We start from the raw sequence: 27,706 nt of genomic DNA on the forward strand, positions 1-27,706 counted from the left end.
CCCTGCGTTTCGTCGCCATGTGTTAGTCACAGGGGCGCATACACAGCGGCTGTTGGTCAACACTTCATAAGCCTCAACCAGCCCCCTTATTTGAAGGCCCCGAGCAAGAAGAGGTTTGTCCATCTGCTTTTCCAACCCATCCATCCATCCGTCCGTCCATCCACCCATCAGTTCAGAAATCAATCCATGTTGTGATCTCTGGCTCGCTGCCAGAAGATTTCAAACAAAGCCACAGACCATTGGCCTTGGAGGGGGCAAGAATCAAAAATCATCACTCACCCCACATTGGAAAAAAACAAAAAAAAAAAACAAAAAAACAAAATAAAGAAATGCAAAAAAAAAAAAAAAAAGGCAACAAAATAAAACAAAACAAAAACGAGGCAATTAGGTGCAAGTGGCTGTGACTTAGCACACCTTTTAAGAGTCTCATCCTCTGGATCTCTGCATGTTTGAGTGTGTGTATCAGACACTAGGGCATGATGGTGGTGGTTGGGGGGAGGGGGAGAGGTGGGGGGGGGGTCCTGAGGGTTATGCATGGTGGGCGTCCGCTCGATGCCTGCTCTCCGTGCCTGTTTGTTTGAGGCACACCGGGCAGCAGTTGCCTTTTAGCTTGACGGGTCTCTGGCACTCGGCTGGCGGACACGACTCCACGAAGCATGTCACTTGAGCGTCCTGGGGGAAAAAAACAAAAGGATCATGAGAAACAGGCCAGTTACCCTATTGTTATTATTATAATTATTATTATAATTATTGGTATTGGTATTATCACCTTATTTATTTTGCCATTTTGGTTGGCAGAGAGACAAAAAGGCTGCGTGGCAAGCCTTGGCGAAGCTGCTAGATGACAAGAACAATAAATAATACTATTTTACTGGAATGACAAAGTGGTGTTTTGAGCCAAATCATCCTCTTTCCCAGGCGCTGTATTCACTTACCAAATTTGATTATCACAAAAATGTCCAATTATAGAGAGGAAAAAGAACAGAATAATAGGCCTTGTAGGAGTGGGTGTTGGTTAAAAACACTTTGGGCGGAAAGAAGATACTGAGGACAGGTGACGGTGAGGAAGACGGGACGATCAAAGAGTGCCAGTTTTGGGTCACCATCACCTCTGCCAGCAGCTGGCACAGAGTGTCAGAGAGATAAAGAGTGGAGAGCCAGAAAATCGACAGGCACAAACAAACACACTGGACCCGGACGCTGATGCCAAGAGGTGGGGCACTGCCAAAAAAGCACCAGAGGAGGTGAAACATTGGCAAGTGAGACGGGCAGGGAGAAAAATGGGGCATTTAACTCGGTCAGCCTGCCGGCCTAGACACAGTACATGCAATTCCAGTGACCATCTCATCTACAGTGAGGAAAAAGGTGTGAAGCAGACACTATTAAAGTGAGAGATTGGCATAGTGAGCTTTTAAGAAGGTGGAGAGGTGAGTAAGAGCACTCTGTGGATGTGAGTCTACGCGATTTGGGGAGGTTTTGTAAACTGTGTATCCGTGTGTGTGTGGTCATTTATGGGGAGTCAATTATAGTGTCAGCAAGTGTGGTTCGCATAAAGAGAGTTTTGGCTAAGAAGGTTATATTTAACATACTTTGCATTCGCATGTGGTGCAGGGGTCGTTTTTCCACTTCTCCCCGTCGGTTCGCTCGCGACCCTCGGTATCAGTGCAGTCTGTCTTGCTCAGACGGGCTTCAAGTCTTTTAATCTGCACAGAGAGGGGGGGGGGAGAAAGAAAAGAAACCGTCAAATGGACTCTTGGGACCACATATTATTTTCCTCACAACAGCTATGCTACACAACAGCTATGCTACAATCTCTCCCAAGATGGAAACTTTTTCCATAAAAAAATTGCAGTGTCATACAAAAACAGCATAACACAAAGGAATGACTGGCACTGCAGCTGGAAAACACAGAGCAAACATTAGAGTCAAGACCCCATCTACAGAAATTAACTACACCCCTAATTAGTTAATGAAAAACCAGTGTGTGTACTGCCTCAGTGATCAGACTCACAAAGTCAACGAGTTAGCCGTGACTGTGTTTTCTATGTGCAGAGACAGTATACAAACATGTAGCATGTTGAGAAAGTCCCCTAGAGCAAAGGCCTGTTTAGGAGGAGGAAGCAATGAAAAACAGCAAGCAATTATGCACCAACAGCAAGTGCATTGTGGTTGGTAGATATTTTTAGATGTATTTCATGTTCATAGACACCATCAACAACATGCTAGAAAGACAAGGAACAAATTTCTTTTGCTATCTTTTCATAGTGTACATATGCATGTTATGTGTGCGCACACGGTGACGTATTGAAGACACGAACCTGTTTTCGTAAACTGGTGATTGTCTTCTGCATGTCAGAGACAAAGTCCTGGAAGTCGTTGATTGAGGATTCAGTGCTTGGTTTGGAGGTCACAGTGACATTTGCAAGTTTTTCTCTGGCTTGATCCATTGGGCTACAATGTCACAATTAAACAAGATTTACTATTATTACTCTAACTCATTTATTATTATCCTAGTGGTAATAGTATAATTAGTATTAGTAGCTATTATAATAACAATAGTAAATCATTGTTGTAGCACTTTTCATACATGAAATGCAGCTCAGTGCGTTACATCAGAGAGAAGCAGATACATTAAAACAGGAAACAAAAACACACAAAATGCATTTTAAAAGTCCTTTGGGATAAAAAAAACACGAGCCAAAAAAAAGAGATAAAGCAACTTGGCAGTTTAGTAAAAGTCATATTTGTAGTAGTAGTAGTAGTAGTAGTAGGAGGAGGCGGAGGAATGTTGTTATCATAATTGTATTTAGCATTTGTGTTACAATTAAAGGAAAATAACCTTTAAGGAATTTGTCAAACTATTACAGACTCATAGTCTCCGATAACTCCCCAAGTCTGACGTTTTGTGTTACCTGGTCTCCTGGATGCTATCAGCAGGCTTGTCCTCGGCGTAGCTGTGGTCAGCTGACCTGCGTCCTCTGAAGTGATAGGACAGAGCGTTGAACTGACCTTTGGTTCGGCAGTCTGATGGGGTCAAGCACAACACCACAATACACTGCTGTTAGCTAACAGAGACAACAACAATCACAGCAATATCCCAGAGAGCGACACTTTGGACGTATACAGTACCAGAGATGTCGTGCAAGTTGTATTTTGGTTGGTCTAAGGGATGGCTGATATAAAGCGGTATGAGTTATCAATAGTAGTGATATCAAAGCGTGGACATTACTTTGGTCTCTGACTCCCATGGTCAGAGATTTGGCTGCTGGTCCCAGCAAGCAGGCACAAAAATGAACAACAGCAAACTGGTACATCTAATCAAAACCTTTTCAGCCATAATAAAACCCGCAAAAAAACAAAAACAAAACACCAACTATCTACAAAACACTGCCTGTGGCATCTTTCGCATATTTCCAATGCTCAATTGCCCAACTACACACTGGAGCCTGTTTGCATTTCTCAGGTTATCAGTTGTAGATTCATTCTCTTTGAACAGGCTGATGGGCTGCATGATATGCAAACAGGTCAATAAATCCAAACTATCCCTTTAACATCATGCAATGGTCAAGATGGCCATCCAAGATTAGCGATCATGCTTGTAGCAGGAAATGCGGCTCAGTTTCAATAAATGAACCAGAGAATAACCAACATGTGAATAAACACATGCCAACACCCCTTTGCACAGACACACACACACTGCATGAATTGCTCAATGGGCGGATCACACTGCCGCCTTCCTTTTCTGCCTCTCCAAAGTGTTTACTTGATCCTGGTTCTGCAATAATACTTGATCCTGGTTCTGCAATAATGTGTCTGACAGGGCCGCCACGCATCATACCACGATTAGTGACGGCGAAAGACACGAAACACGCACACACTATACCGTCTCTACCTCCAATGTGGTATGCAGCTTGACAGTGAGAGCGTCAAAAGACTATTTTATTAACCCTCTAAAAGCATTCGTTATATGGGACCAGACCCTGCAGTTAGGTGGGGTGCACCTTTAAGTATAAAAAACCCTTACGTCTGCTGCTTGACCTCTGGAAGCCGTCGATTTAACCAGGCAATTGGCTGCAAATAACAACGAGTGACTAAAAACAACAATGAATCTCAAGCTGATAGACATGCACGAGTTGACAGAACATAGCTAACGGACTGCTATGCTTTCAGGCACACACACACACGCACGCACGCACACACGCACGCATGCACAAACACACACACACACACACCAATTCTCAAAGGTATCCTCACTCTCATTCTTTTTCTTTATTGAGCCAAATAAAACTGTGAATCTGTCTACAGTTTGGCTTGCCTGACAGACACATGTAACCCCCACCCCCACCCCAACCTTCTTCTTCCCCCACCTCTCTCTGGTCTGGCAGGATATTCACTGTTTATTAGCTTAGCTCGTCCCTCGTTCATTTTGCAAGGAAGGAGAACACTGGGGTCAGAATCCAGGATGAAAGGAGAAGCATTAAGAGACACCATGTGCTGGCTGTTACACCACTGCTTGTTTTGTCACACAATACTGTGTGTAGCGCTGAGGCCAGGCGAACGACAACTCCGTGTGCAGGCCCCCAGTCAACAATTTGTGGGTGAATTGTTGGTGGAAAAAAACAAAAACAAAACACCTAGGTGTCAAGAATAAAATCGAGCATTATTTGGGTGAAAATTCAGGAATCAGGAACAATGTATTTGTCATCTCATCTTATGTACTACGTACACAAAAGAAACGGATTTCTGTTTACCCCCAGCCCACACAGCAGTGCAACACAAAAGACAAAAACACAGATCCAAAAACATCCAAAAACAACACCACCAAAAACATACAAAAACAGAGAGACCAAAGCAAAATAAATAAATGAATAAACAATCCGAACAGCCAACAACACAGTTCACCCGGTGCAACACAATCCAAAAACTCCACCGTCCAGAGAACAAATGTCAGCCAGGATGACTGTCACAACTGCCGGTCTGCATGGGCTAGCAGTTAGCCTAGCCTGCCCCGCCTCTGCGTCCCGTCAGACCGCCCTCGGTGTTTCCCTCTCAGTGGCAGTTCCAGGCAGTGCCGTGGTCCCTGGGCCCATCGGATGCAGCAGACCAGGCTCCCTCAGTCGATCCAACGCCAGCTCTCCAGCCAGACACCTTCGACACACCTCCCCCGCATGCCACATGACGACACAAATGCATACAAAAACACTGTACAGTCGACGCTAGGTGAGGCCGCCGCCAGACTGCCTTGGTGTTTCCTCTCGGGCAGGGCTGTGGGCTAGCAGTTAGCTTAGCCTGCCATGCTTCCACGTCCTGTCAGACCGCTCTCTGTGTTTCCTCTTCGGGCCCACAGGACGCAGCAGACCAAGCTCTCTCAGCCGGTCTTGCGCCAGCTCTCTCAGCCAAGCAAAAGCAATGATCAAAATAAAAACTTCACACAACGATACAAACTTATACGCAGACGTGGACAAAGACACTGCATAGTCTGTACTGGGTGAGGCCGCTGCAAACACGAGTCCGCGCTGCCATCTTCCTACACCGGAAGCGGTGAATTGAAAAACAAATTGAATTGCAAGTTTACCAGATGTCTACGGCAGCATGCTTTCTGGTCATGGTGTGTATAACGCTCAGTGTTATATCCCGACTGGTGCACACATATTTAGTAAAATGCATCTGTTTAATGTTAAATATGGTAGCAGGTAGAAGAATCAATATTAAATTCAAGTGCTTGGTGATCAAAAAGACTGGGGATATTCAAGCTCACCCAACGTCTGGATGAGAGGTGTGCACTGGGCCTCTAGTTTTTAAAAATGGAGGTCTGCTACAGTCTTTCATTACCGGCTTAATTGCAAGCCACATTCTGATATGTAACAGAAACAACTGAAAACAGTGAGACCATTCAGCCCGCAACATAGTGTTGCCACATCATGCTGACTGGTTGGACCACCCAAACCGCTATGAAATGTACATGGATTGGCCTGTTTCCTTCGCTTGGTTTATTCTGTCATGCAAAATGAATATGGATTTTCTTTGATGTGGCCAGATATAAGCCCCGTATCAGCAAACAGGACCTGCTATGAATGGAAAAAAAGGAGTGATGGCCTGGCGGTCTGTCCAGGGTGTCTCCCCGCCTGCCGCCCAATGACTGCTGGGATAGTATCCAGCATCCCTGTGACCCTGAGAGCAGGATAAGCGGTTCCCATAATGGATGGATGGCGGGATGATTTTTTTTTTTAAATTCATACCCATGACATTTTGAAGCCACATGATGGCACTCACACAGGATTCGAAGGCCGAAATGGTCATGAAAACCAACTGACACAACAACGTCCGTGTGAGCCTTCAACTCAAAGCGAACGAGGAAACACGGACACCGCAATTGCAAAAGAGCAGCAAAGCATGGATCAAAAAGACCCAAGTACGCCGTGCACCCAAAACGCTACCCCCCCCCAACCAACACCAAATGAATAACTTCAAGTCAACCAATGGAAAACGTCAATAAAGGGCCATATTATGTCTAATGAAAAGGCCTTGTATTTTCTGTTACCCCCTTTCACCCCACCATGAAGAGGGTGGAACAGCAGGAGGGTTCAAAGGCTGGGGGCCGGAGTGGGAGGGGTGAGGTTGCGTAGGTAGCTGTGTGTGAGTGGTGGGGGGCGTTAAGTGGCTGTAAAAACAGAACAAAATGCATAAGCATCCCTTGTTCAAGGTCTGCATTCCAACTCGGGGGTATGCTGTGAGTGCAACCACACAAACCAATTACAAACATAGTAAGCTGAATTTGAATCGCCTCTCAAAAAAAAAAAAGAAGTCATTCCACAACGTACACCTCTGTAGCCGCTAACGACGCGTGGGTCGCCCGACCCGTTATGAGAGCCAATCCGCACATCCCGACCCGCTCAAATATGCGTTAATTAACCACCCGAATCCGATCCGTCCCGCAAACCTCCAAATTTAGCCCAGGCTACAGCAAAGTGAGCAGTGTTGCATTATATTGTTTTTGGGCCGTTTGCCCAGCATAATACACTGATTGCGAAGCATCATAGCCTGTTGTATCTCAGCCTCACAGCATCTGGGTCCAGGCTGCTAAATAAACAGACTAATTGTTCCAAACTGTGTTCTTTATTGTTGAATAGCAGCAAAACACGTAACCTATCATTAAAGACATGAGCTCTGTCTCTCTCTTCCTTTCTCTCTCACACACACACACACACACGCCTCTACTTTCTGACCAAAAAAATAAGTGTTCTAGCGGTATAAACAAAAGCTACGGATACCACTAAGGGAAAAAACTCGTAGGTGAAGCCTCAACACTCGAAAACACATGCGCTGACCAAAACCCCAATTTCAAACTGATAACACTGCTTGCGTGTGTGTGTGTGTGTGTGTGTGTGTGTTTGGGGGGGGGGGGGTTGGAGCAGTAATAAACAGCCTAGCCTATTGCATGCAATGTTTTATTTAAGTTATTTAAAGCTTACTTGGATCACCGTTTTGTCACTTTTTGCCCCGCCTGCCCGAACCCGTGATATTTTCTAGTAAGCTTACTCGAACCCACCCGACCCGCGGGTCAACCTGCTGGACCCTCGGGTTGTGGGTCGACCCACGCATTACTATTAGCTGTGCAGTTCAAGGTAATTCATTATAGTGCAACTTGTGATTAAGGCCATTTGCCTCCCACCCAACATCACATGCACAGTCGGTCATATCTCCAAATCAGCATTTCAATAGAAACAGTCACTGGAGACACTCACGCCAGAACAGTACTGCGGGGGGGATGCTCAAACGTCCAGGCCTTGACTCGAAATACCATCTCTAACCCCCACAATTCCAGGGAGATGTCCCTGACAAGTACAGTACAACACTGATTATATCATAACTGCTTAAAGTCAGATGAAAGAGGTTCCTTGTACTTTAACAGAATAAGGATCCAACAGGAAGTGCCGGCTTTATGAAGCTCTCAGTCCTGCTCGAGATGTAATTTGTTCACAACATCTCAAGATGTGTAGCAGTAACCTGAAACCCACAAATGTGCCATTTGTATTAAGATATTTGACTCTAAACTTTATGCAACGAAAATGATATTCAACAGGGGGGAAATCAGGGAAAAAAGGAAACTAGAGCTTTTGTTCCTCAGCCAGTCAAACCTGCCATTCACCGCGAGGAGCTGAGGGATGGAGAAATGGTTGTTCTGATGTCTTTTCCTATCTAGTAGTCTGTTCTTCCAAGTTTCATACATAGGCAAGTAGCTCTTAGTCTGAGTGATGGCTGGCACAGGCACCGGTGTTAAAATAACCCTGTTCCCTGCAACAGTAGCAACTGTAAATTGTAGATGTTATCAAAGGGAAACAGTTATTGAGGATATTGTTTGGCTCTGAAAAAACAATCTCCATACAACATCTGTGTTAGCCAGCAGATAAGTCATCTAAGTAACCCAGTGTCCCCCAAGCATGCATACCTGCCAGAGTATGCCTTGCCAAGTGTCCAAATATCCAAATATTACAAAGTAGTTTTTCTTTTTTGAGAAAAAAAAGTATATATATATATATATATATAAAACTAAAGATTGGATAAGATGAACACAGAAATGACTAAATAAGAATCATGCATAAACAGTGCACCCATGTCTTTTTGCTCCCTATATCATCACACCAGCATCTGATATGCAATACCCAAATACCTAAACAGTCTGGCAGACTTTCAGTTGACATTACAAATAGATTAAATTGAAAAATATGTATTCATATTAACAAATGACTGTGGCGTACTTCAGCAGAAGATGAAAAACAAAGGCGAGACATTCTGTTTAGGATAGACTTGGAAAAACGTGTTTAAGTAAAACTGGTATTTTTTTTTTTACCTAAACTGAAATAACGTGCTAGAGCTCTTTTTTTGGCACCAACAGGCTCTGAATGTTACGAGAAGAGTCCAATGAGCCATAGCCACAATATCAGTCATGGAATTATATACAATCAATCCACTTCTAACCTGGAGCAGAAGTCTCAAGCAGTTGAGTTATTGCAGGAAGACAACAGTGAAAGCGTGAGAGAGTTGGAGAGAAGTGCAAAAACGAAAATACAAAAAACAGGTTTATCACTGTCCTGTCTGACTGTACTGGGAGTGTCAAAACATTTTGAGCCCGTTAGTGCCAAAAAAGAGCTCTTTTACTGGATGCTATTTGGCAAGCACTATTAACCCAGAGGATTACATTGCAGTTTGGTACGCAAAGGTCAACTGATGCTAACTTGCACAATGCTGAATTGATTTAAAAGATTACGCTTGGTTTACCTCCTTACAATAACAAAACAGGGCTTCGGTTAACAAACAGCGAAGTTTTTCTTTAAATGCTAAAAAAAAAAAAAAAAAAGGGGGTAAATGCTGAATTGCATTTGCGATATTTCTCCATCCCACCCCTACCTTCGCAGCAGTCCTGCCACATGCGCAAGTCAATCTTGGGGACGTCGTCACAGCTGCCATAGCCATGGGGCAGCTCGGCCACAGTAAACACGTCCTGCTGGATGCGCGTGATGTTGTCCCCGTTGTCGCACAGTGCGCGTGTGAGGGAGGCCTGCTTCAGCTGGGTCAGCTGGGCCGGGGTAAACACACCCGGGTTCTCATACCAGAATCTGGAGGTGACGGGAAGGAGGAGGAGATGGAAAGGTTTAATACAGTAATCTCGTCTTCTTTTTTTGGGGGGGGGGGGGGGTTTACTCCCTTTTCTCCCCAATTGTACTTGGCCAATTACTCCACTCTTCAAAGCCATCCTGGTCGCTGCCCCACCCCCTCCGCCAATCCAGGGAGGGCTGCAGACTACCACATGCCTCCGCTGATACATGTGGAGTCGCCAGCCGCTTCTTTTCACCTGACAGTGAGGAGTTTCGCCAGGGGGACGTAGCGCATGGGAGGGTCACGTTATTCCCCCCAGTCCCACCCCCGAGCAGGCGCCCCGACCGACCAGAGGAGGCGCTAGTGCAGCGACCAGGACAGATACTCACATCCGGCTTCCCACCCGCAGACACGGCCGATTGTGTCTGCAGGGACGCCCGACTAAGCTGGAGGTAACACGGGGATTCGAACTGGCGATCCCCGTGTTGGTAGGCAACGGAATAGACCACTACGCTACCTGGACGCATGTCTTCTTAATGGCTGTCGCACTCACAAGACGTCCGGTGATATTCAAAATACTGCTTAGGACTTCCAGTCCTTATCGTGCTGGGGCAGAAAACCCAAACTAACCCTAGTTTGGGTTTTCTGACACAAGATGGGATCAAGATGGCATGGACATTAGCAAACATTTTAAGTGATGGCACGACACAAAAAAGTTTAACCATCCACAGCAAAATACAACAACATTTCTGCATTTCTGCAGAACTCTCCTAACGGAGTAAAGCTATGTCTTGAAACTGTTCTGTTAGTTGAAGAACGCCACTGTGCCGGTACGCACTGGAGCTTGTTTACTTACTGTCACAGCTGACAGGTGAATAGGAAAAAGAAAAAAAAAGGTTACAAGTTAAAGCGTCCATCTGTGAAGAGAAAGAACATCAGTAACACATGACAGATGATGTATTCTGTTGTGGATTGTTAATTCTTTATTTATTTATTTTTTGTGTGACGTGTTGCTTAAAATGTTTTATTTGCTGATCCTGTTTAGCTGCCGTTTATTTTCCTCCGACAAGCTGCCGAGTAAACTCTCCAGACGCGGGACTCGTCATCATGTGCACGCATCGACATACCTACTTAGGAGTAACTCATACCACCTTGCGTCAAAATTCCCTAACTAACATTTTAAGTTTCCCCCCCCGAGGATAAAAACCTTGACATTGACATATCAGCATTCCTCGCATTTCAAAGGGGCTGGGGAAAGAAAGTAACACTCATAAAAGAGAGAAAGCCTGCTGGCATTCTTTGATCCCATCACGGAGCATGTTTGTGAATGTGGAAGTGGTGTGTGTCGGGATCCTACCTGTCGCCGTCTCGCAGACGTTTAAACTGGGCCGCCAGCAGACACATGAGGGTGGGCCCCAGCCGGCTGCCAGGGACCAGCTCCTCAGCCATCAGCGCCGGGAAGAGGTCGATGTTCAAAGGAGTGCCATACAACCTGAAGACAGGAAAGGAAGCGGCAAAGTCACGACTCTGCTCTGCCAAAAGCCTCACACTATTGCTAGGGGACATGGAAAATACTATTCTCACGATAATCCTACATCATTTTACACTATATACATATGTATATACACACACACACACGAAATCTGTTTACATATGCAAAGATACTATAAGCTGAAGAATCCAGCCGAGGTTCATTCGTTATCAGTGATACAGATACAAAGCTGTGTTACGATATGACAATATCCAAGTTTAATCTTGATAATACCAACGAAAGATGATAAATGATTGAATTATTGCCAAGCCCTACCTCACAATGATATCCAGAATAATCAACCCCCCCACCACCATCACCAGAGGCTACCATGTGTTAAAACACTGCTGTAAGATTTTTGCAATTTTTTTTTTTGATTCACAAGGATGACTTGAACCCAAGACAAATGTTAAGCTTTCTAAAATTATTGCAGAGTTAAGATCATTTGTATTACAGGCAGGAAAACCCATGTATCTGGAAAACTTAAGTTTTATTCAATGAATGCAGCTGAATTTATGAGTGCACTGTATGTGCCAAAAACACACACATTGTTCCATTCAGTACATGGAAGGGAACTCAGATAGGTGGCACAGGTGTGGTGGAGATCGCTGAACAGCAACCAAACAAGCACAACAGCAGTAGAGGAGTTAAAGACCAGCGCAAACTGGTGGAGCTCCAGTTAAAATTCCACCTTTTAGTGGGTTTGTGGTTTGTGTGTAGTGGTGTATACGTGACTGAAGCCAGTTCCCTCAGCTCTCAGCAAGTGTTAATCTACTGAAAATGTTCTGCCCATTCTAATCAAAGTAAGAGCAAGTGTTCTAGTCAGTGAGGCTGAATGATCTACTACTGCTACTTTCGGCTGCTCCCAGGTCGCCACAGCGGATCATCCGTTTCCATCTCTTCCTGTCTTCTGCATCTTCCTCTGTCACACCAGCCACCTGTATGGCCTCCCTCACCACATCCACAAACCTCCTCTTTGGCCTTCCTCTTTTCTTCTTCCCTGGCACCTCCATATTCAGCATCCTTCTCCCAATATACCCAGCATCCCTCCTCCACACATGTCCAAGCCATCTCAATCTTGCTTCTCTTGCTTTGTCTCCAAACCGTCCAACCTGAGCAGTCCCTCTAATACACTCATTCCTAATCCTGTCCTTCTTCATCACTCCCAGTGAAAATCTTACCATCGTCAACTCTGCCACCTCCAGTTCCACCTCCTGTCTTTTCGTCAGTGCCACTGTCTCCAAACCATATAACATAGCTGGTCTCACAATCATCTTGTAAACCTTTCCTTTAACTCTTGCTGGTACCCTTCTGTCGCAAATCACTCCTGACACTCTTCTCCACCCACTCCACCCTGCCTGCACTCTCTTCTGCACTCCCCGTTACTTTGGACAGCTGACCCCAAGTATTTAAACTCATACACCTTCATCACCTCTACTCCTTGCATCCTCACCATTCCACTGTCCTCCCTCTCATTCACGCATATGTATTCCATCTTGCTCCTATGGACTTTCATTCTCTTCTCTCCAGTGCATACCTCCACCTCCCCAGGCTCTCCTCAACCTGCACCCTACTCTCGCTACAGATCACAATGTCATCCGCAAATATCATAGTCCATGGAGACTCCAGCCTGATCTCGTCCATCAACCTGTCCATCACCATTGCAAATAAGAAAGGGCTCAAAGCCGATCGTTGATGTAATCCCCCCTCCACCTTGAACCCATCTGTCATTCCTACTGCACACCTCACCATTGTCACACCGCCCTCATACATATCCTGCACCACTCCTGCATACTTCTCTGCAACTCTCGACTTCCTCATACAATACCACACCTCCTCCCTCGGCACCCTGTCATACGCGTTCTCTAAATCCACAAAGACACAATGTAACTCCTTCTGGCCTTCTCTATACTTCTCCATCAACATTCTCAAAGCAAACATCGCATCTGTAGTGCTGTTTTATGGCATGAAACCATACTGCTGCTGCTCACTGAATGATACTGGGAAAAAAAATCAACAATGTGACAGTTTTTCTTTTTGAAATATGCAATATTGCATATGAAATATGCAATATGTAAGAACATAATTTCATCAGCTATAAACAGCTTTTAACTTTCAAATTTGTAAAGAATTTATCACTTACTGTTGATCGATTTTGCAGGGCAGAAAAAGGCAGTTGTCCAAGAAGTGATTAAACCACACTAAATTATATTGTCAGCTGTGCTAGAATATTTTTTTCAGGAGCAGTTATAAAAAATGGACCTTGTTAGATTTCTTTTTCAACCAAGCAATAACAGTTTTAGCTTAACACGACTGATGGGATCAATTCGCCTTACATCGAATCCTTTGCAGTGTGACTACTGCATATTTGTACATTGTGATGTTGATTCTAAAATGATATATTGCCCAGTCTCTCTGGCTTTGTGACTGTATTTCAAGGAAGTTGACCCCCAACTTCCCCTTTCGTGAAGTTTGCAATGGCAAATGCTTAAAAGTTGGTAACAATGTTTCAACCACCAACATTTAGTTTCAAAGCTTCTCTTACCTCTGCAGTTTCTCCCTGACACTGGGATTCTTAATTTCATTCCTCAGATCATCAAAAGTCTGCGCCAAGGTCAAGTTACAGAAGGTCCTGTAATCATTATATGGTGGTATCCCATGATCCCTTCCTCTCTGTATGTTCATGGCTGCCAGATCCAGTGCCACCGCATGAGCCATAGAGAACAACCGCTCGGTCAGCTCCGTGTTCAGCAGCTGTGTTGAAACGCGCATTTTCCCAGCGACGCCAAAGAGACCGCGGAGGAGCGGGTCGATGCCCCCCTCGTTGACAATGCGAAAGGGGGAGAAAAACGCTCGGTGCAGGGAGATGTGCCCCTGGGGGATGGGCTGGAAGTCCTGATCCAATCTGTACAGGATGGGGTTGATGAGAGTGTGTCCGAAACGGAAGGCTGCGGTGGCGAAGGCGTTGAGAATTCCGGGGTTTATGTTGGGGTTATAGCCAGTGTAGGGCCCCATCATCTTCATTCCTGCTTCACCTAGGATCTAGTGGGTGGCAGATGAAATATGAACATAATTATCATTACCATTATCATAATCATCATTGACTCATCCATTATGAACTTCTCAATTATCTTTGGCAGGTTTATTTAATAACCATCATTGTGATGATCATAATGGTCATCTTTCCTCTCTTCACATCATCCATAATTCTCCAACCTAACATTGTCATCATTGTTATCGCTAATGATTTGTCTTAATGTTCATCATCATCATCATCATTAGATTAGCAACAGAGAAAGAAAGGTAGTAGAGTCTGACTGTGTTACCTTAGGCAGCCAGTGACTGTAAGTGATGTGCTGCATCTGAGCCCCAACTATCTTCCTGGCCTCATGGTAGATGGTGTCCCCATCCCAGTGGGGGTTCAGCCTCAGCAACTCCGTGGCTATGCGGTTGTGTTCTCTGAACCATACGGTGTGCATGGCAGTCAGACCCAGCTGCTCATTGGCACGGTGGTCACCAGCCAAAAAGCAGGGAATCGGACTCTCGTTCTCATCCCGCATGCATTCCGTGGGCGGTCCGGTGGCGAAAGGTAGAAGTGGTTTCCCTGTCCGCTGGATGATGCCCTGCCGTAACAGCCCACGCTGGCTGGCCAGGTCGCGAATCTCGTCGGACTCGTGCCGTGAGCTGCCATAGACATTGGAGGCGTCAATGTAGGAGGTCAACTGGTTGATCTGTTCCCGTGGATACACGCTGTTCATGAGCAGTGATGTCATCCCGCTGCCACACACTGGGCTGGACCTCACGAAGAACATGCAGCGAGCGCCGCTCCGGAGCTGGCGCTGGTCATTTGCTGGGAACTGGATTGGGAAGCAAGGCGGGTCGTTGGTGCAGACCTGTGTGCACAGCTGTCCGTCAGAAAACCGCGACTGGCTGAGGGCTGCCACCGTCGAGTCCAGGTCGTGATCCAAGAACTGACCCCACTGCATGAGCATGTGCGTGTAGCGGTCGTCGGGGGTGATGGTCTCTGAGCCAATCATGGTGGTGGACACAAGCCTCGGCAGCGGCAGCCTGAATCCGTTGTGCAGCCTGTCAGTGGCACCTCTTGGCAGGTTAAATCCATTATCGTAGACTGATTTCAGCAGCCGCTCAAAGGCCGTGAGTGAGGCGCCCCACATGGGGTGCTGCAGGTTGTTGCAGGTGCCGTCGTGGCTGCGGTACTTTTGGTGAAAGCAGATGTCAGAGCAGTTGTTGTAGCGGCGGTGGGCGGTACAGCCAGACAGGTTGGCGATCACATCCAGGAAGTGGGGCGAGACCAGGTCGTTGTAGCGGAATGCTGCAGGGGAACGCAAAATAAACAAGTAATGCAGATACAACAAACTCCAACCCTTAACTTGGTCCATTGCCAATTTTCAAAATGATATATTTATCACTATAGCAATGTATAGGAATATATCTTTGAAAAAGAAAGTCAAACATATTAGCATCAATTTGAAGTAAATCAAAATAATTTTTGACAAAGTTATGGCCTAATAAATGATTTTGATCTTTTCTGTGGGCTTAATATAATTATCTCAAATAACTTCATCAGATCAACTAGGGTCCAAATCATTCAGTCTAGATAAATAATATTTAGTTAGTTTTTTTTACTGACTTACTCATTTTTTCACTAGATGCACTGTAACCTACCAATAAGCTATCACACTACATCACCCATACAGTTCACAGAAGCTGATCCGAGCAAGTGATAGATGGGCTGGTGGTAGGTGGGCAACGGTAGCAGGACCATAACGCTGAGCTGTGCAGACCATCTAACATCCAAGTTTAAACAAACTGCCCTCTTAATAAGATGGACTGTGATCAGTGTTATGGTGAATACATGACAGAGGGCAACCATAGCCAGCTGTCAGCAAACGTTTCCTGACTGAACTTGCTGTGTTCCTATCCAAGCCAACTAAACTTAGCGTTTGTTTATATGTTGCAGGTATCAAATATTCCTATTGCACATACCATCATGCATTGCTGCTGGCTCAGAGAGTGGAAAGAAACTTGGTTCCTCGGGGCACACGCTGCAGTATTTCACTGACCTGCCCTGACTTGCTTTGATACGTGAGAGCCCTTGTACGGGAGCCCCAGTGTGCAGCAGTGAATGTGTATAGCAGGTGTTCGTCTGTGCGTACTTGTGAAGTGTTAGTGGAGTGGTGTGCGGGTTATGTATGAGAACAAGTTATGTAGATGTGGCCAACCTCAATCGCGGTAAAGTGAGACTTCCTGTCTACAAATGAAATGTTACCACCTGCTATAAGCCCTCTCTCTCTCTCTCTCTCTTTTCTCAGTTTCCCTGAACACTTAACCATATTTTGTCATTTTCTCACCAAATCATTCACAAAACAGCCCCATCTAAACTTAACCTGGGTCTTGTTTTATGTTTGTGATGGACCTGTTTGTGTTTGTGTGTGTTTGTATATGTTTGTATGTGTGTGTGTGTGTGTGTGTGTGCATGTGTGGACGGGGGAACTGGTGTGTCACCCTCCCAGATCAAATAGAGATACAATGAAAACAGGCACGTTTGTTTTTGCTGACGGGCAGAAATCCCTCTGAGAGCTTGGTTTGGGGCCAACACAACAATGAACACTTGGCTGTTGGCATAACTAATGAAAACATTGTCGCTCTTTCTCTGTCTCTCGCATGTTTTCGCTCTCTATTTTTTTGCTCTTCACTACTTCTCTTTCCATTTCTCTGTCTGTCTCTTTATTAACTCTCCGACTCATTTGCATTTTCAGCTCATTCTTAGTCCGATCCGTTTCACCTTTAACTGCCCACACTTTCTTGCCGTCTTTTCCCTCCTCTTTCTTGTCTGTGTTCGTCTCTCAGCCTCCGTTCTTATCACCCTTAAATTGGGGCCCGATTATCCCAATGTCTCAAGGGGCTCAACAGCCGTGTTGGCCAATACATCTCCCCGTACAAGTAGACTTTTTAGTCTTTTGTACCTGTTAAATCTAATCCCCATTAGCATGAGGGCCATTGTGCGCTATAAAGCCCAAGCACGAGCGCTTACATTTTTCTCTCTTAGACAGCTCTCCACGCAAAAACACACACATGCATGCATATGCAACACACACACACAATCACAAAATTTGTCCTGCCAAATCTCCACTCGACAGTGATTTTGGGTGAAGTGTTCTGCGGCGTGACATGGGGCTAGTAAACCTGTTAACGGCGCCTTGTCAAACGCTCCACCATTATGTCTCAAGCCCTCGGGTCATACTGTAAAGCAAACGGCCAACAGACGAAGACCTGCCCACAGCCAAACACGCTCACACTCGCGCTACAGCATTTTATTCAAGTGTTTTGAGACTTTGCGGAAAATCTTGGCATGACTTTGGCACAACTTAACGTATGTCACAAGTTGAGTGATTGGTTTGATTGATTGATCAATCAATTTGACTGATTCAGTAAAAATAAGAATCATGCCCCAACAACACTCACAGCCTTATGATAACCAGGGATTCATAGTCACCCTCTTTATCTATCTATCTATCTATCTATCTATCTATCTATCTATCTATCTATCTATCTATCTATCTATCTATCTATCTATCTATCTATCTATCTATCTATCTATCTATCTATCCAACCATCTACAGATACAGTATATCTTGTTTTTTATACGTATACTCTGCACATTTCATATTCTATGTATATTTTCTATATGACTGAAGACTGTTTTAACTATATATGTCAAAAATAACAAGTAATTAGTAAAATAACCCGCCATCCTGTAAGCATGCATACGTGTGCATATAATGGAATATGTCATACTGTGTGATATTGCTTGATATTGTGTGTGGGTGTGTGTGTGTGTGTGTGTACCTGTGTGTGTGTGTGTGTACCTGTATGCATGTGCGTAAGGTAGCAGGTATAACACTGAGAACACAGTCTGTGCCCAACAATGTCATTATTACTGGTTTATGCTGTTCCCCACTATTGTTAGGACCATCAACCTTGACCTGCGGGTGGTGGTGTACAAGAGGTTATCAGTAAACAGCAATGACGTGTGGATGGCCTTGACCAGAAACAACCGGAATAACATAGAACTGACTCCCATGGGTTTGCCTGTCTGTTCACACCCTAACTAGAAGCAGAGCCGCCTGGCTTTCCCTGACCTCCGCCTGGCTTGCCCCAACCTCCCAGGGGAGCTATCAGAGACAGGAAATTTGTTGTACGCTTGAAGTTCAATTGGAGTGTATGGTCGGGTACAAAGCTACAGGAAGTAGACCTGATGGGAAAGGGTTTCTTTTTTTCTCTTTCCTCTGATGGCTTCTCACTCGGGTTCCCTCAACAGCATATGGGTGTCAGCCTCACCGGTGCCATTGGTGTCGACCATGAGGCCCTGGTTGACATGGTTCTGGATGAGGAGCAGGGTCTGCTCGAAGATCTCCCCGGCGCGTGCCTGCTCCACCGTGTACGGGTCTCGTGGATAACGGAATAGGGCCAGCAACTCGCCTGGGGTACGCGGCTGACTGGAGGGATTGATGGAAAGGAAGGAGTTAGCGACTAGCGAGCGGAGGGGAGAGAGAAAAAAAATGAAGTGAGAAGAGAGAGAAAGCCAGCAGATAGGAAACAAGGAGGTGGAGAAAGAGCAAGAGCGACGAGAACCAGAAAAAGAAATGGGCAAGATTGACAGAAATGGAAGTAAAGCAAAAGAAACAGAAAAGACTGATTTCAGATGTCATGGCGAATATCAGGAATGAACTGAGACGTTCTAAAACATCCCTTCACTGGAGCCAGAGGAGATGAGAGAGTTCAGAACCAGCATAAAGACCCTTTAAAACATGCACACAGGTTCGTCATTTCAAGTTGGATCTGATCTATCACACGTTGAGCTTTGAGTATGTGTGTGTGTTTGTTTGTTGTGTTGCACACGTTTTCACTTCTCATCTGAAGCTCTCACACTGCTTTACTACCACCTCAAGGCTGTGTTTTAAACATGGCCTCTCAAGTGCAGCCTTTGAAGCCAAGCCAAGGCTGGACTTAAGGGTGTGGCCAACAATGCAGCCACGTGCCAGATCCACAGGTTTCCTACCAGCCCATGATGAAAACAAACGGTCTACCATTTTACAAGCATGCTTCAATGACATAATGCATCCACACACCAAGTGGCTATCCAGTCATGCAAACTGCATCTGATGTGTTAATGTGTTTGAAACACAGAAAGGTTGGCTAAAAAATCTCAAAAGCTTAGTCACAATTATTAGATTTTTAGTATGGCAGGCATAAGCCCCACTATGTTATTTCTTAAATAAAATTTATTACAGTTCAGTATAATAAAGTTTATTGTACTGCACTTTATTAACATGTGTAGTCATTTTCAGTACATAAGTACACAGACAATAAATCTTTCTCTCCTTGCTTATTTTTCCTCCTACAGCTGAAAAGCAAGGGGTGTGGCCCAGGCCACGAGGTGCTGTTGCCAAGACCAATTTAGGTGTGAAAAGGTTTCTTTTGAATGCATATTAGTCTATAAATGGGATTCTTGATCACGAAACAAGGCAGTGGAAACAAGGAAGGGTGACGAAGATGAAGAGTAGGGCTCATATAAAAGCATTTTGTGCTACTTCTCATTGTTCTATATAAACAGATTTCCAAAGGATGTGCAAAGACTCTTTGGCTGTCTGTGATTGTCATTAAAAGACAGCTGGAAATCCCCTACAACCACACTATTTGTGTTACAGTACCTGTGTGTGTGTGTGTGTGTGTGTGTGTGTGTGTGTGTGTGTGTGTGTGTGTGTGTGTGTGTCTGCTATTTGTTCATGCATGTGTGGGCAGTGTGTACATCTTCGCACGCCAAGAAAAACAGCTCTGCTAGCCACATCATTCAACAGGATGGAAACACTTAGAACTCACATTGCAACCACCTACACTATTTACTGTGGCAGCGGTAAAAGAGTTCTTGGGGTGAACTTTAAAACAGATTTACCTTGATTTATCTCAACCAGGACAACAGCCATGAACTAGATTAATTTAAGATAAGGAACATTAGCAGGGAAAAAAAAAGTTTGTATCTGTGAGAGTGTGTGCATACCCGCATGCATCTCTCACATCTTACCCATCAAAGAGACGTCTCCTGGTGGACTCAATGGCACTGTCCACATTTCGGATGGCCTGCTCTATTGAAGTGCTCACAAAGGTGTCGCCCTCTCGGCTTACTGGAGGTACTGTTGACAGGTAAAGAGAAGACAGGTTAAGAAAACAGCAAATGCACTCTCATAGAGCACATCCAAAGCATTTTTATGCAAGTTATAATGCATTTATTACAGTAAGAAGTGTTCACTCCATTGCTGTATCAAGTTGAAATTTGTGTTTTTAGAGCCTCACTTCTACCAAGACTACAAGGACCGTCCCAAAACATATCAAATATATATACCCCAGGAAATCCATAGACTCATTTTGCTCATGACTAGTTGAAAGTTGTAGTTTTATACAAGTTTCACTAAATTTTCTCTTGAATGGATATCTGTTGTTTCATCTTGAATTAGATTGTCGACGTTACTGGGAACAAAACCCTCGCTAGTTTCTCCTCAAAAGAAAAAAGTACTCCTGAAATAGAAAATAAAGGCTGTAAAATGCACCTTTTAGTGTCAGATGACAATTTCCAGCACCGCTGTTGTGAAGGTACCCCTCCGTTCAAAAATATGTTTTGTTTTTATGTTTGTGTCCCCTAAAATGTCTTGCCTTGACTATACTGATTTGTATCTGTGCAAAGTTTGTCACTACAGTGGACTACTGAGCATGCATCAAGTCACTAGAACGGTGTTTTTTTTCCACTTCCCTAAAATCTGAGATTCAAACGTACCCCGGGAAACCTAGATTTGGTACGTCACAAATCCAAAAGCCAATCGCTGTCTAACACGCAAATCAAGGGCGGGCAAAGAAACCGGAAACCTCCTGCGCAGAGCCGACTTGTCAGCACAGAGCGAGTTTTGCGTTAGCGGCGAAAGTTTGGACGGCAAACTCGGTAGAGTGCAGTTTTTGGATGTCAGCTGGACCCTGGAGTTTTCCTCCACTATATACCAAAAAAAAAAAAAAATCCCACCATACTGCTGAAACGGTTAGAATTTATTTACAGACATCGGGCTCACATGCCTACAAACCTGGAGGGACCGCTTATCCGCAATGCTCATTTCAGTGAGGAGTGTTTCCGGTTTCCATCGCCTGACGCAATAGTCACTGGGGGGTTCACAAGGGATTAGTTTGAAGTCTGATGCTGCGCCGACTGTCTGTCCTGGGACTGCAACAGCGAGCGGGGGGTCAGTATTGTAACGTGCATGGATAAGAAGACACGCTGGCCGCTGACTCACATGTCTGACCCTTTAGTCGAGCGGTTAGCGATGCCTCCCGCGGTGCGGGCGATACGGGTTCGCGTCCCGACCGCGGCAACTCCTGTGGTTACGTTGTCCCCCGAATTCTCTACAGCATGTTATCCATTTCTTTTACTCAACCGTCAAATTAAGAGTTTTCTGCATGTAACTTATTTCAAGAAGTAGCATTAACTACGTTAGCTTTTTGCTAGCTGCTACTAGTTTGGTAATAATAAAACTAAAGGTCAAAGGTCAGCCATATGAAATGATGGCAGAGGCCAAACGTACATCGTTTTTCACCCGATAAATAGTGTGGTGTGCCATGTAAACCTCTTTTCTAGTCTGGACTTCGATCGGATTCGCCAGGGTCCCCCCCTGCTCCGGCGGCGCCACTAAAGACGTCCGTCATCGTGTCCTCCAAGGGCTGACAGAGCGACGGCAGTGGCGTGGAGCCCTTGGCGGTGTGGGGGGTTTCACCCCGCCGGCGCAGACCACCTCGCCCTGACGTCCCTGAATTTTAGACTACTGCCAATGAGCCAGGTCCCAGGCAACCTCAACCAGCAGTCAAATGAAAGCTATCTGCATGTAACATAATTCCTTTGTGACTTATAAGTAGCATTGACCAAGTTAGCTATTTGTTAGCTGCAGCTGCTTGTTTGGTAATAGTAAAATTACTGTAGCGAATTCGGGGGACAACGCAACCCCAGGAACTGCCGCGGCCGGGAAGCGAACCCGTATCACCCGCACCGCAGGAGACATCGCTAACCGCTCGGCTAACGGGTCAGACCCGCCAGTCAGCGTGTCTACTTATCCATGGACTTTACATTATAAACTGTTTCGCTAACGTTTCAAAGTTCAGCGAGATGCAACGATGACGGTGGCCCCCGAGGTGCGTAGTGTAACCGGTTATTTTCTTGCCCGGTGTTGGATTCGATACGAGGTGTGCTGCACCACAAGGCGACATCACTAACCGCTCGGCTAAAGAGTCGGACCCGTTAGCTAGGGACTAGCGTGTCTTATAGTTTACAGTAGTTTAGTTTTTCACTCGAAAAACGGCGCGATGTGCAACGTAAACCTCTTTTCTAGACTGGACTTCAATCCCGACCGGGCTCCCGAGGGTTCCCCCCTGCTCCGGCGGCGCCACTTAGGGCGTCCGTCGTCGTGTCCTCTGCGGGCTGGAGCGGTGTCGGAAGCCGGCGGCGGCGGCGGCGGCGGCGGGGGGGGGGGGGTTCCCCCCTGCGGTGGTTTCCAGGCTTGGTCCCAAACAAAAACTCTCGGAACCATGAACTTGAGCGCCTCAGCCTGACGTCCCGGCGGGTTTTGAATTTCAGAGTACTGCCAATGAGCCAGTTCCCAGGCAAATTTGGTTGGCTATCAAGATAAACAGATATTACATGTAATGTAAAAACCTCAGCCAGATGGAATATATCTTCTTGCAAACTTTGATTAGACCTCTAGTGTATAATTACGTAATAACAGTATTGTACGTTTCACAACCACTGCTGTGTCAGCCACTGCCTGTTACAAGCGAAGACGCAACATGAATAAATAGAAGATGCTACCTGCACTTACCATTCTGATACGTCTGCTAGTCGCTGAGTTTGGCGCACAAGAGTCTGATTCTGGGTCTGACTGAGCCTCGAACACTTGCTGCTGAATCTCGGTTTGCTCTAACGCTAGGCGCCTTGATGCCGCCGCTCTCTCACCGGAAGCAGCGGTGGTGGGCGGGGCATGAGGCCTGTGACGTTTGCGTGTTCATAGATCCTGAATTTCCCAATGAGGGAGAAAGTGTAGATGAACTTCCAGCCCCTTTTCAGTTTTTTTTTACTTTTTATGTGGGAAAGCCATGTTAAACAATATATTAATAATCTCAGAGTATATTTAAACTTTAAAACGTGTCTGGAGGGGTACTTTAAGTGATGCTTAGGCCTTCTTGAGATTTAAGGGTTGAAACGAAACAAAGGCTACAAAACACAGTTTAGGTGTGGAAGTGTGTCATTTACTTCAAAAGCAACGGCTTAGTGCACCTTTTAAGGTGGCTGCGCTTCTGCTTCCCTCACTCCACTGGAATGAGCACATTTTTGGCACCCTCCTAAATCTTTGGTGTGCCATTGAAAACAGTGAGATTATGATGTGAGAGCCGAGAGAGTGTCCAACAACAACGGAGCACACTGAGACGGGGCATGGTTCACCAGCAGAGCGCTGTGGTCAGACCTGAGAGGTCTCAGTGGGAAACATCAACACACACAGGGAGCAGCTGACGGGAATCTGATAGCATTACAGCACTGCCTGACAAATAAAGGTGGGTCGATGAGAAAAAGTTTGGTGAAAAAGCCTCTCACCTCAGGGATTGTAAAATGTGTGTTACAGCCAATGTATTGGTTTTAGTTTGCTGAAAGTGATGGCTCTCATTTTTATGGGATGCTTAATAAACCAATGTTATATGAGTTATTATATATAGTGAATAACAGAGCAATAGATTTTGAGAGTTTATTACTGAATGTTACGTGGCTGCAGCATTTAAGCTAATCATTTATAAATTATTGCAACACCTCGCTATCAGCATTTCAGTTAGAGCATCTTCTCATTTGGAAAAATGAATTTTATATTAAATTAGAATAGCATCATGGTTTTATTTGGCTATGCAATGAATGAATGTGCTACATGTACTGATTGCACCACAATTAGTGCAGCAGAGGCAAGACAATAAATAACACAGACTGTTATTGTCTCAGTTAAGTAGCCCACTCTTGGGGCATCTGGGTGGTGTGGCGGTCTATTCAGTTGTCTACCAGCACAGGGCTCGCCGGATCAAATCCCTGTGTTACCTTCGGCTTGGTTGGGTGTCCCTACAGACACAATTTGCCATGTCTGCAGGTGGGAAACCGGATGTGGGTATGTTGTCCTGGTCGCTGCACTAGCACCTCCTCTGGTCAGTCGGAGGGCCTTTTCAGGAGGGGGGGGGGACTGGGGGAAATAGTGTGATCCTCCCCCGTGATACGTCCCCCCGGTGAAACTCCTCACTGTCAGGTGAAAAGAAGCGACTGGCAACTCCACATGTATCGGAGGAGGCATGTGGTAGTCTGCAGCCCTCCCCAGATTGGCAGAGGGGGTGGAGCAGTGACCAGGACGGCTTGGAAAATAGGCCAAGTACAATTGGGGAGAAAAAGGGGGGAATCCCAAAAAAAAGAAAAAAGAAGTTCTTTAACAAGGTTCTTTAACACTCTTTAACAAGGGCCACTGTCATTTTTTAATGTTGAATACGTGGCTGAGGTCGACACTGCCCATACTACTCATACAAACAGTTGTTTTCAATGAGTATCTAGTGCGTTTAATACTGTGTCGTATACTGAGGTTGCATACATGGAAGTGCCCAGATGTAAACTGCATTTTCAAGTTTCATTTCTCAATATGCAGCCAATGTTGGTGGATAGACACAGATGTGTAATGCATTGAAGATACTTTATACTTTACTGTCACTGTACATACATACAATTAAATTCATTCCCTCCATTTAACCTATCCTCTATACACACACTAGAAATAATGGGCAGCCGTGTACAGTAAGAGCGGTGGGCAGCTGCAGTGCAGCACCCAGGGACCAACTCCAGTTCTTTTGTCGTCACTGGTCAGGGGCGCAGGCACAAGTATTAACCTGAACACACGTCTTTGATGGTGAGAGGAAACCCCAGCACCTGGAGGAAACCCGTGCAGACACGAGGAGAACATGCAAATTCTACACAGAAAGGACCTGGAACGGCCTGGGGTTCAAACCCAGGACCTTCTTACTGTGAGGCAACAGTGCATGTTGTAGTGTGCAGTACGCACTCCTTGAGTTTGGACACAGCCCTCGAGTTTCATGACTAAACTTGCTTTGCCTGTTGGCTACATCTTACCTGTGACAGATAGCACCATACTAGCGGCTTGATAGCCGATGGGATTGCGGGCGACACACTCGTAGCGGCCGGCATCAGCCAAGCCCACGTCCTTGACCTCCAGATAGCCTTCTGGGCTGATGTGGAACTTCCCACTCTCCGTCACCTGCACACCATCCTATGGAAGAGCGAGAGGGCAATCGGCAAAAATCAAAGGTCGTGACCCAGCAAGCTAGTATGTGGCGACATAAAGGGGCGATTGATAGCTTGAAAAGTTGGTCTGGATGAGTAAGCGGGCTACAGTGCTGCTTATCTGCCAAAGATCGGCTCTTAAATTTGAATTTTTCCATAACGCGATTTTAGTGGGAGGTTCTGCCTTCATCTGATTAAGCCTTTATTTTTTTAATTTAACCAGGTCTGCTTATTTTATTTTTTCAAAATATTTTTTTCATTCTTTTGATATCCTTGTTGTTATTAAAATCACTTTATCTTGTTCTGTATCTCTTATCAATGTCTTTTTATGCCTTTATGTAAAGCAGTTTGAATCCCCTTTGTGTATGAAACTTATTATATGAATAAACTTGCCTTTGGATGGAGATTGAAATTTACAATAATTCAATCAATGAGTCACCCAATTATCTTGTTGAATAATACTAACCATATAAAGGTCATTAAAAATATGAACTGGCTGTCAATCATTTCCCATCCCCTCCATGTCCTTTAACACACTCCACAGACGTCCCGCCGCAACACTAACACAACCCCCCTTATCGCTGGGCTGGCAGGGTGACTGACATCTGTAGCTGCCGACAGCGGGTGGTCTGGCTTCTAACCTTGTTCCAGGTGAGGGCAGGCTGGGGCTGGCCCTGAGCGCTGCAGGGAATCTGGACGTCCTGGCCAGACTCCACCGTCAGGTCCCTTGGAGCATTTGTGAAAACAGGCGTTACTGAATGAGTTAAAACATACAAAACACACATGCACACATGTTAATGATTATGCACCAGTACACAATGTACAGTGCTTTGCAATCAATCACAGCGCAGTAAGCCTGTCTCATTCCATGATTACAATGGCTTGTGCGGTGGAATTTTCCTCTTTAGCCATAAAGGTAATATGACAGAGTATCCCCGGGGAACTCGACTCTTCTTCTAACCTGGGGGCGGCTGGGTCCAGGCCTGTCTCTGACTGGTTCATATCGCTCTGTCTGCTAGGGTTTCCCTGCAAAGCGGCGGTCCTGATAAGACCGAGCTGTCTGCTACGGAAACCGAGGTTGCAGAGGATGTGATGCTCCGTTCCAGACGGTCAGGCGGACTCCTCTTAGATATGTATTGCGTGTGACCAGAACGCAGACAACATGACGTTGGTTAACGTAAATTAACCGGGGGGGTCTAAGGGAAGGTTTGAAATACTCCCTGCCAGGAAGCAACCTTCAGAATTGGGTGGCAGTACACAGTGTCTACACTTGTACTGCTGCTCTCTGTTCTCCTCGACTCGCGCTTCAATAAATGCTCCTGCGTAAGATATCCAGGTCTCCTGAACCCTCCTTAGTTGCAAGTTGGCCAGTTCTCAAATATTCTCCTTCACAGCTTGGAGACGCGGCGCTATAATACCAGCCTGCTCTTCTGTGTGTTTCCTTTGCATTCATTCAATTGCGGAGTACCCCCGCCCCCCCTCAACCCCCCCCCACAGACAAGAAATGTAAAAAGGAAAATAACATTTTCACTTACACAACTTGTGTCTGTACATCATGATTTAAATGACCAAATTCACGGCTATCCTATAAATCAGGACTAACATTACTCCCTAAAAAAAATCTGCAATATTTCATAAACCTACAGATAACATACACACAAACTCAGAGGGAACTGTATTTGTGTTAGCCGGGACCTGTCATTTCCCCCTCTTTCGCAGGGCTGCAGAACACATTTTAGCCAGACTGCCGCCTCTGAGCGAGACGAGGAGTTATTTTAAAGCGTGTAATGCAGTGCTGTGGATTAACTGTGCATTACAAGTCATAGACGACATATCGTTCTTTATCCCCTTTGACTGTGTGAGTGATGCCTACATCAGCTTTGACTCGCAAGCTGTGAACTCTTACTGACACCGCCCCCCCCACCACACACACACGCACAAACGCACACACGCACACACACCAAGTCTTGTTATAATTACATTAAGTGAGAACAGCTGATGTTTTTCATTCATGGAGCGAAATACTGTAGGTCAGCAGTCATTAACTGTAGCTCCACTACAGCCACAGACTCAGATACACAGACATGTGCTGACACACACACAGACACACACACACACCAACATATAGATACACATGTAAATGATACACATGC

General features: G+C 45.4%; 1 protein-coding gene across 1 annotated transcript in view; it reads right to left on the reverse strand.

Moving 5' to 3' along the window:
• Positions 1–368: 368 nt before the first annotated feature.
• LOC130126397 (peroxidasin) overlaps positions 369–27,706 on the reverse strand; it is a 75,069-nt gene continuing 47,731 nt past the window's right edge. Inside the window, exons 12-23 of the mRNA XM_056295891.1 lie at positions 26,195–26,307; positions 25,383–25,539; positions 20,235–20,343; positions 18,491–18,648; positions 14,455–15,461; positions 13,674–14,170; positions 10,955–11,089; positions 9,409–9,617; positions 2,913–3,024; positions 2,319–2,451; positions 1,590–1,703; positions 369–672 (exon numbers count right to left, since the gene is read on the reverse strand). Coding sequence (XP_056151866.1) covers positions 529–672; positions 1,590–1,703; positions 2,319–2,451; positions 2,913–3,024; positions 9,409–9,617; positions 10,955–11,089; positions 13,674–14,170; positions 14,455–15,461; positions 18,491–18,648; positions 20,235–20,343; positions 25,383–25,539; positions 26,195–26,307 — 2,888 coding nt within the window. The 3' untranslated portion in view covers positions 369–528. The remainder of the gene's footprint in view (positions 673–1,589; positions 1,704–2,318; positions 2,452–2,912; positions 3,025–9,408; positions 9,618–10,954; positions 11,090–13,673; positions 14,171–14,454; positions 15,462–18,490; positions 18,649–20,234; positions 20,344–25,382; positions 25,540–26,194; positions 26,308–27,706) is intronic.

Source organism: Lampris incognitus, chromosome 16 (assembly GCF_029633865.1).
Source record: "Lampris incognitus isolate fLamInc1 chromosome 16, fLamInc1.hap2, whole genome shotgun sequence".
NCBI classification, from domain to species: domain Eukaryota; kingdom Metazoa; phylum Chordata; class Actinopteri; order Lampriformes; family Lampridae; genus Lampris; species Lampris incognitus.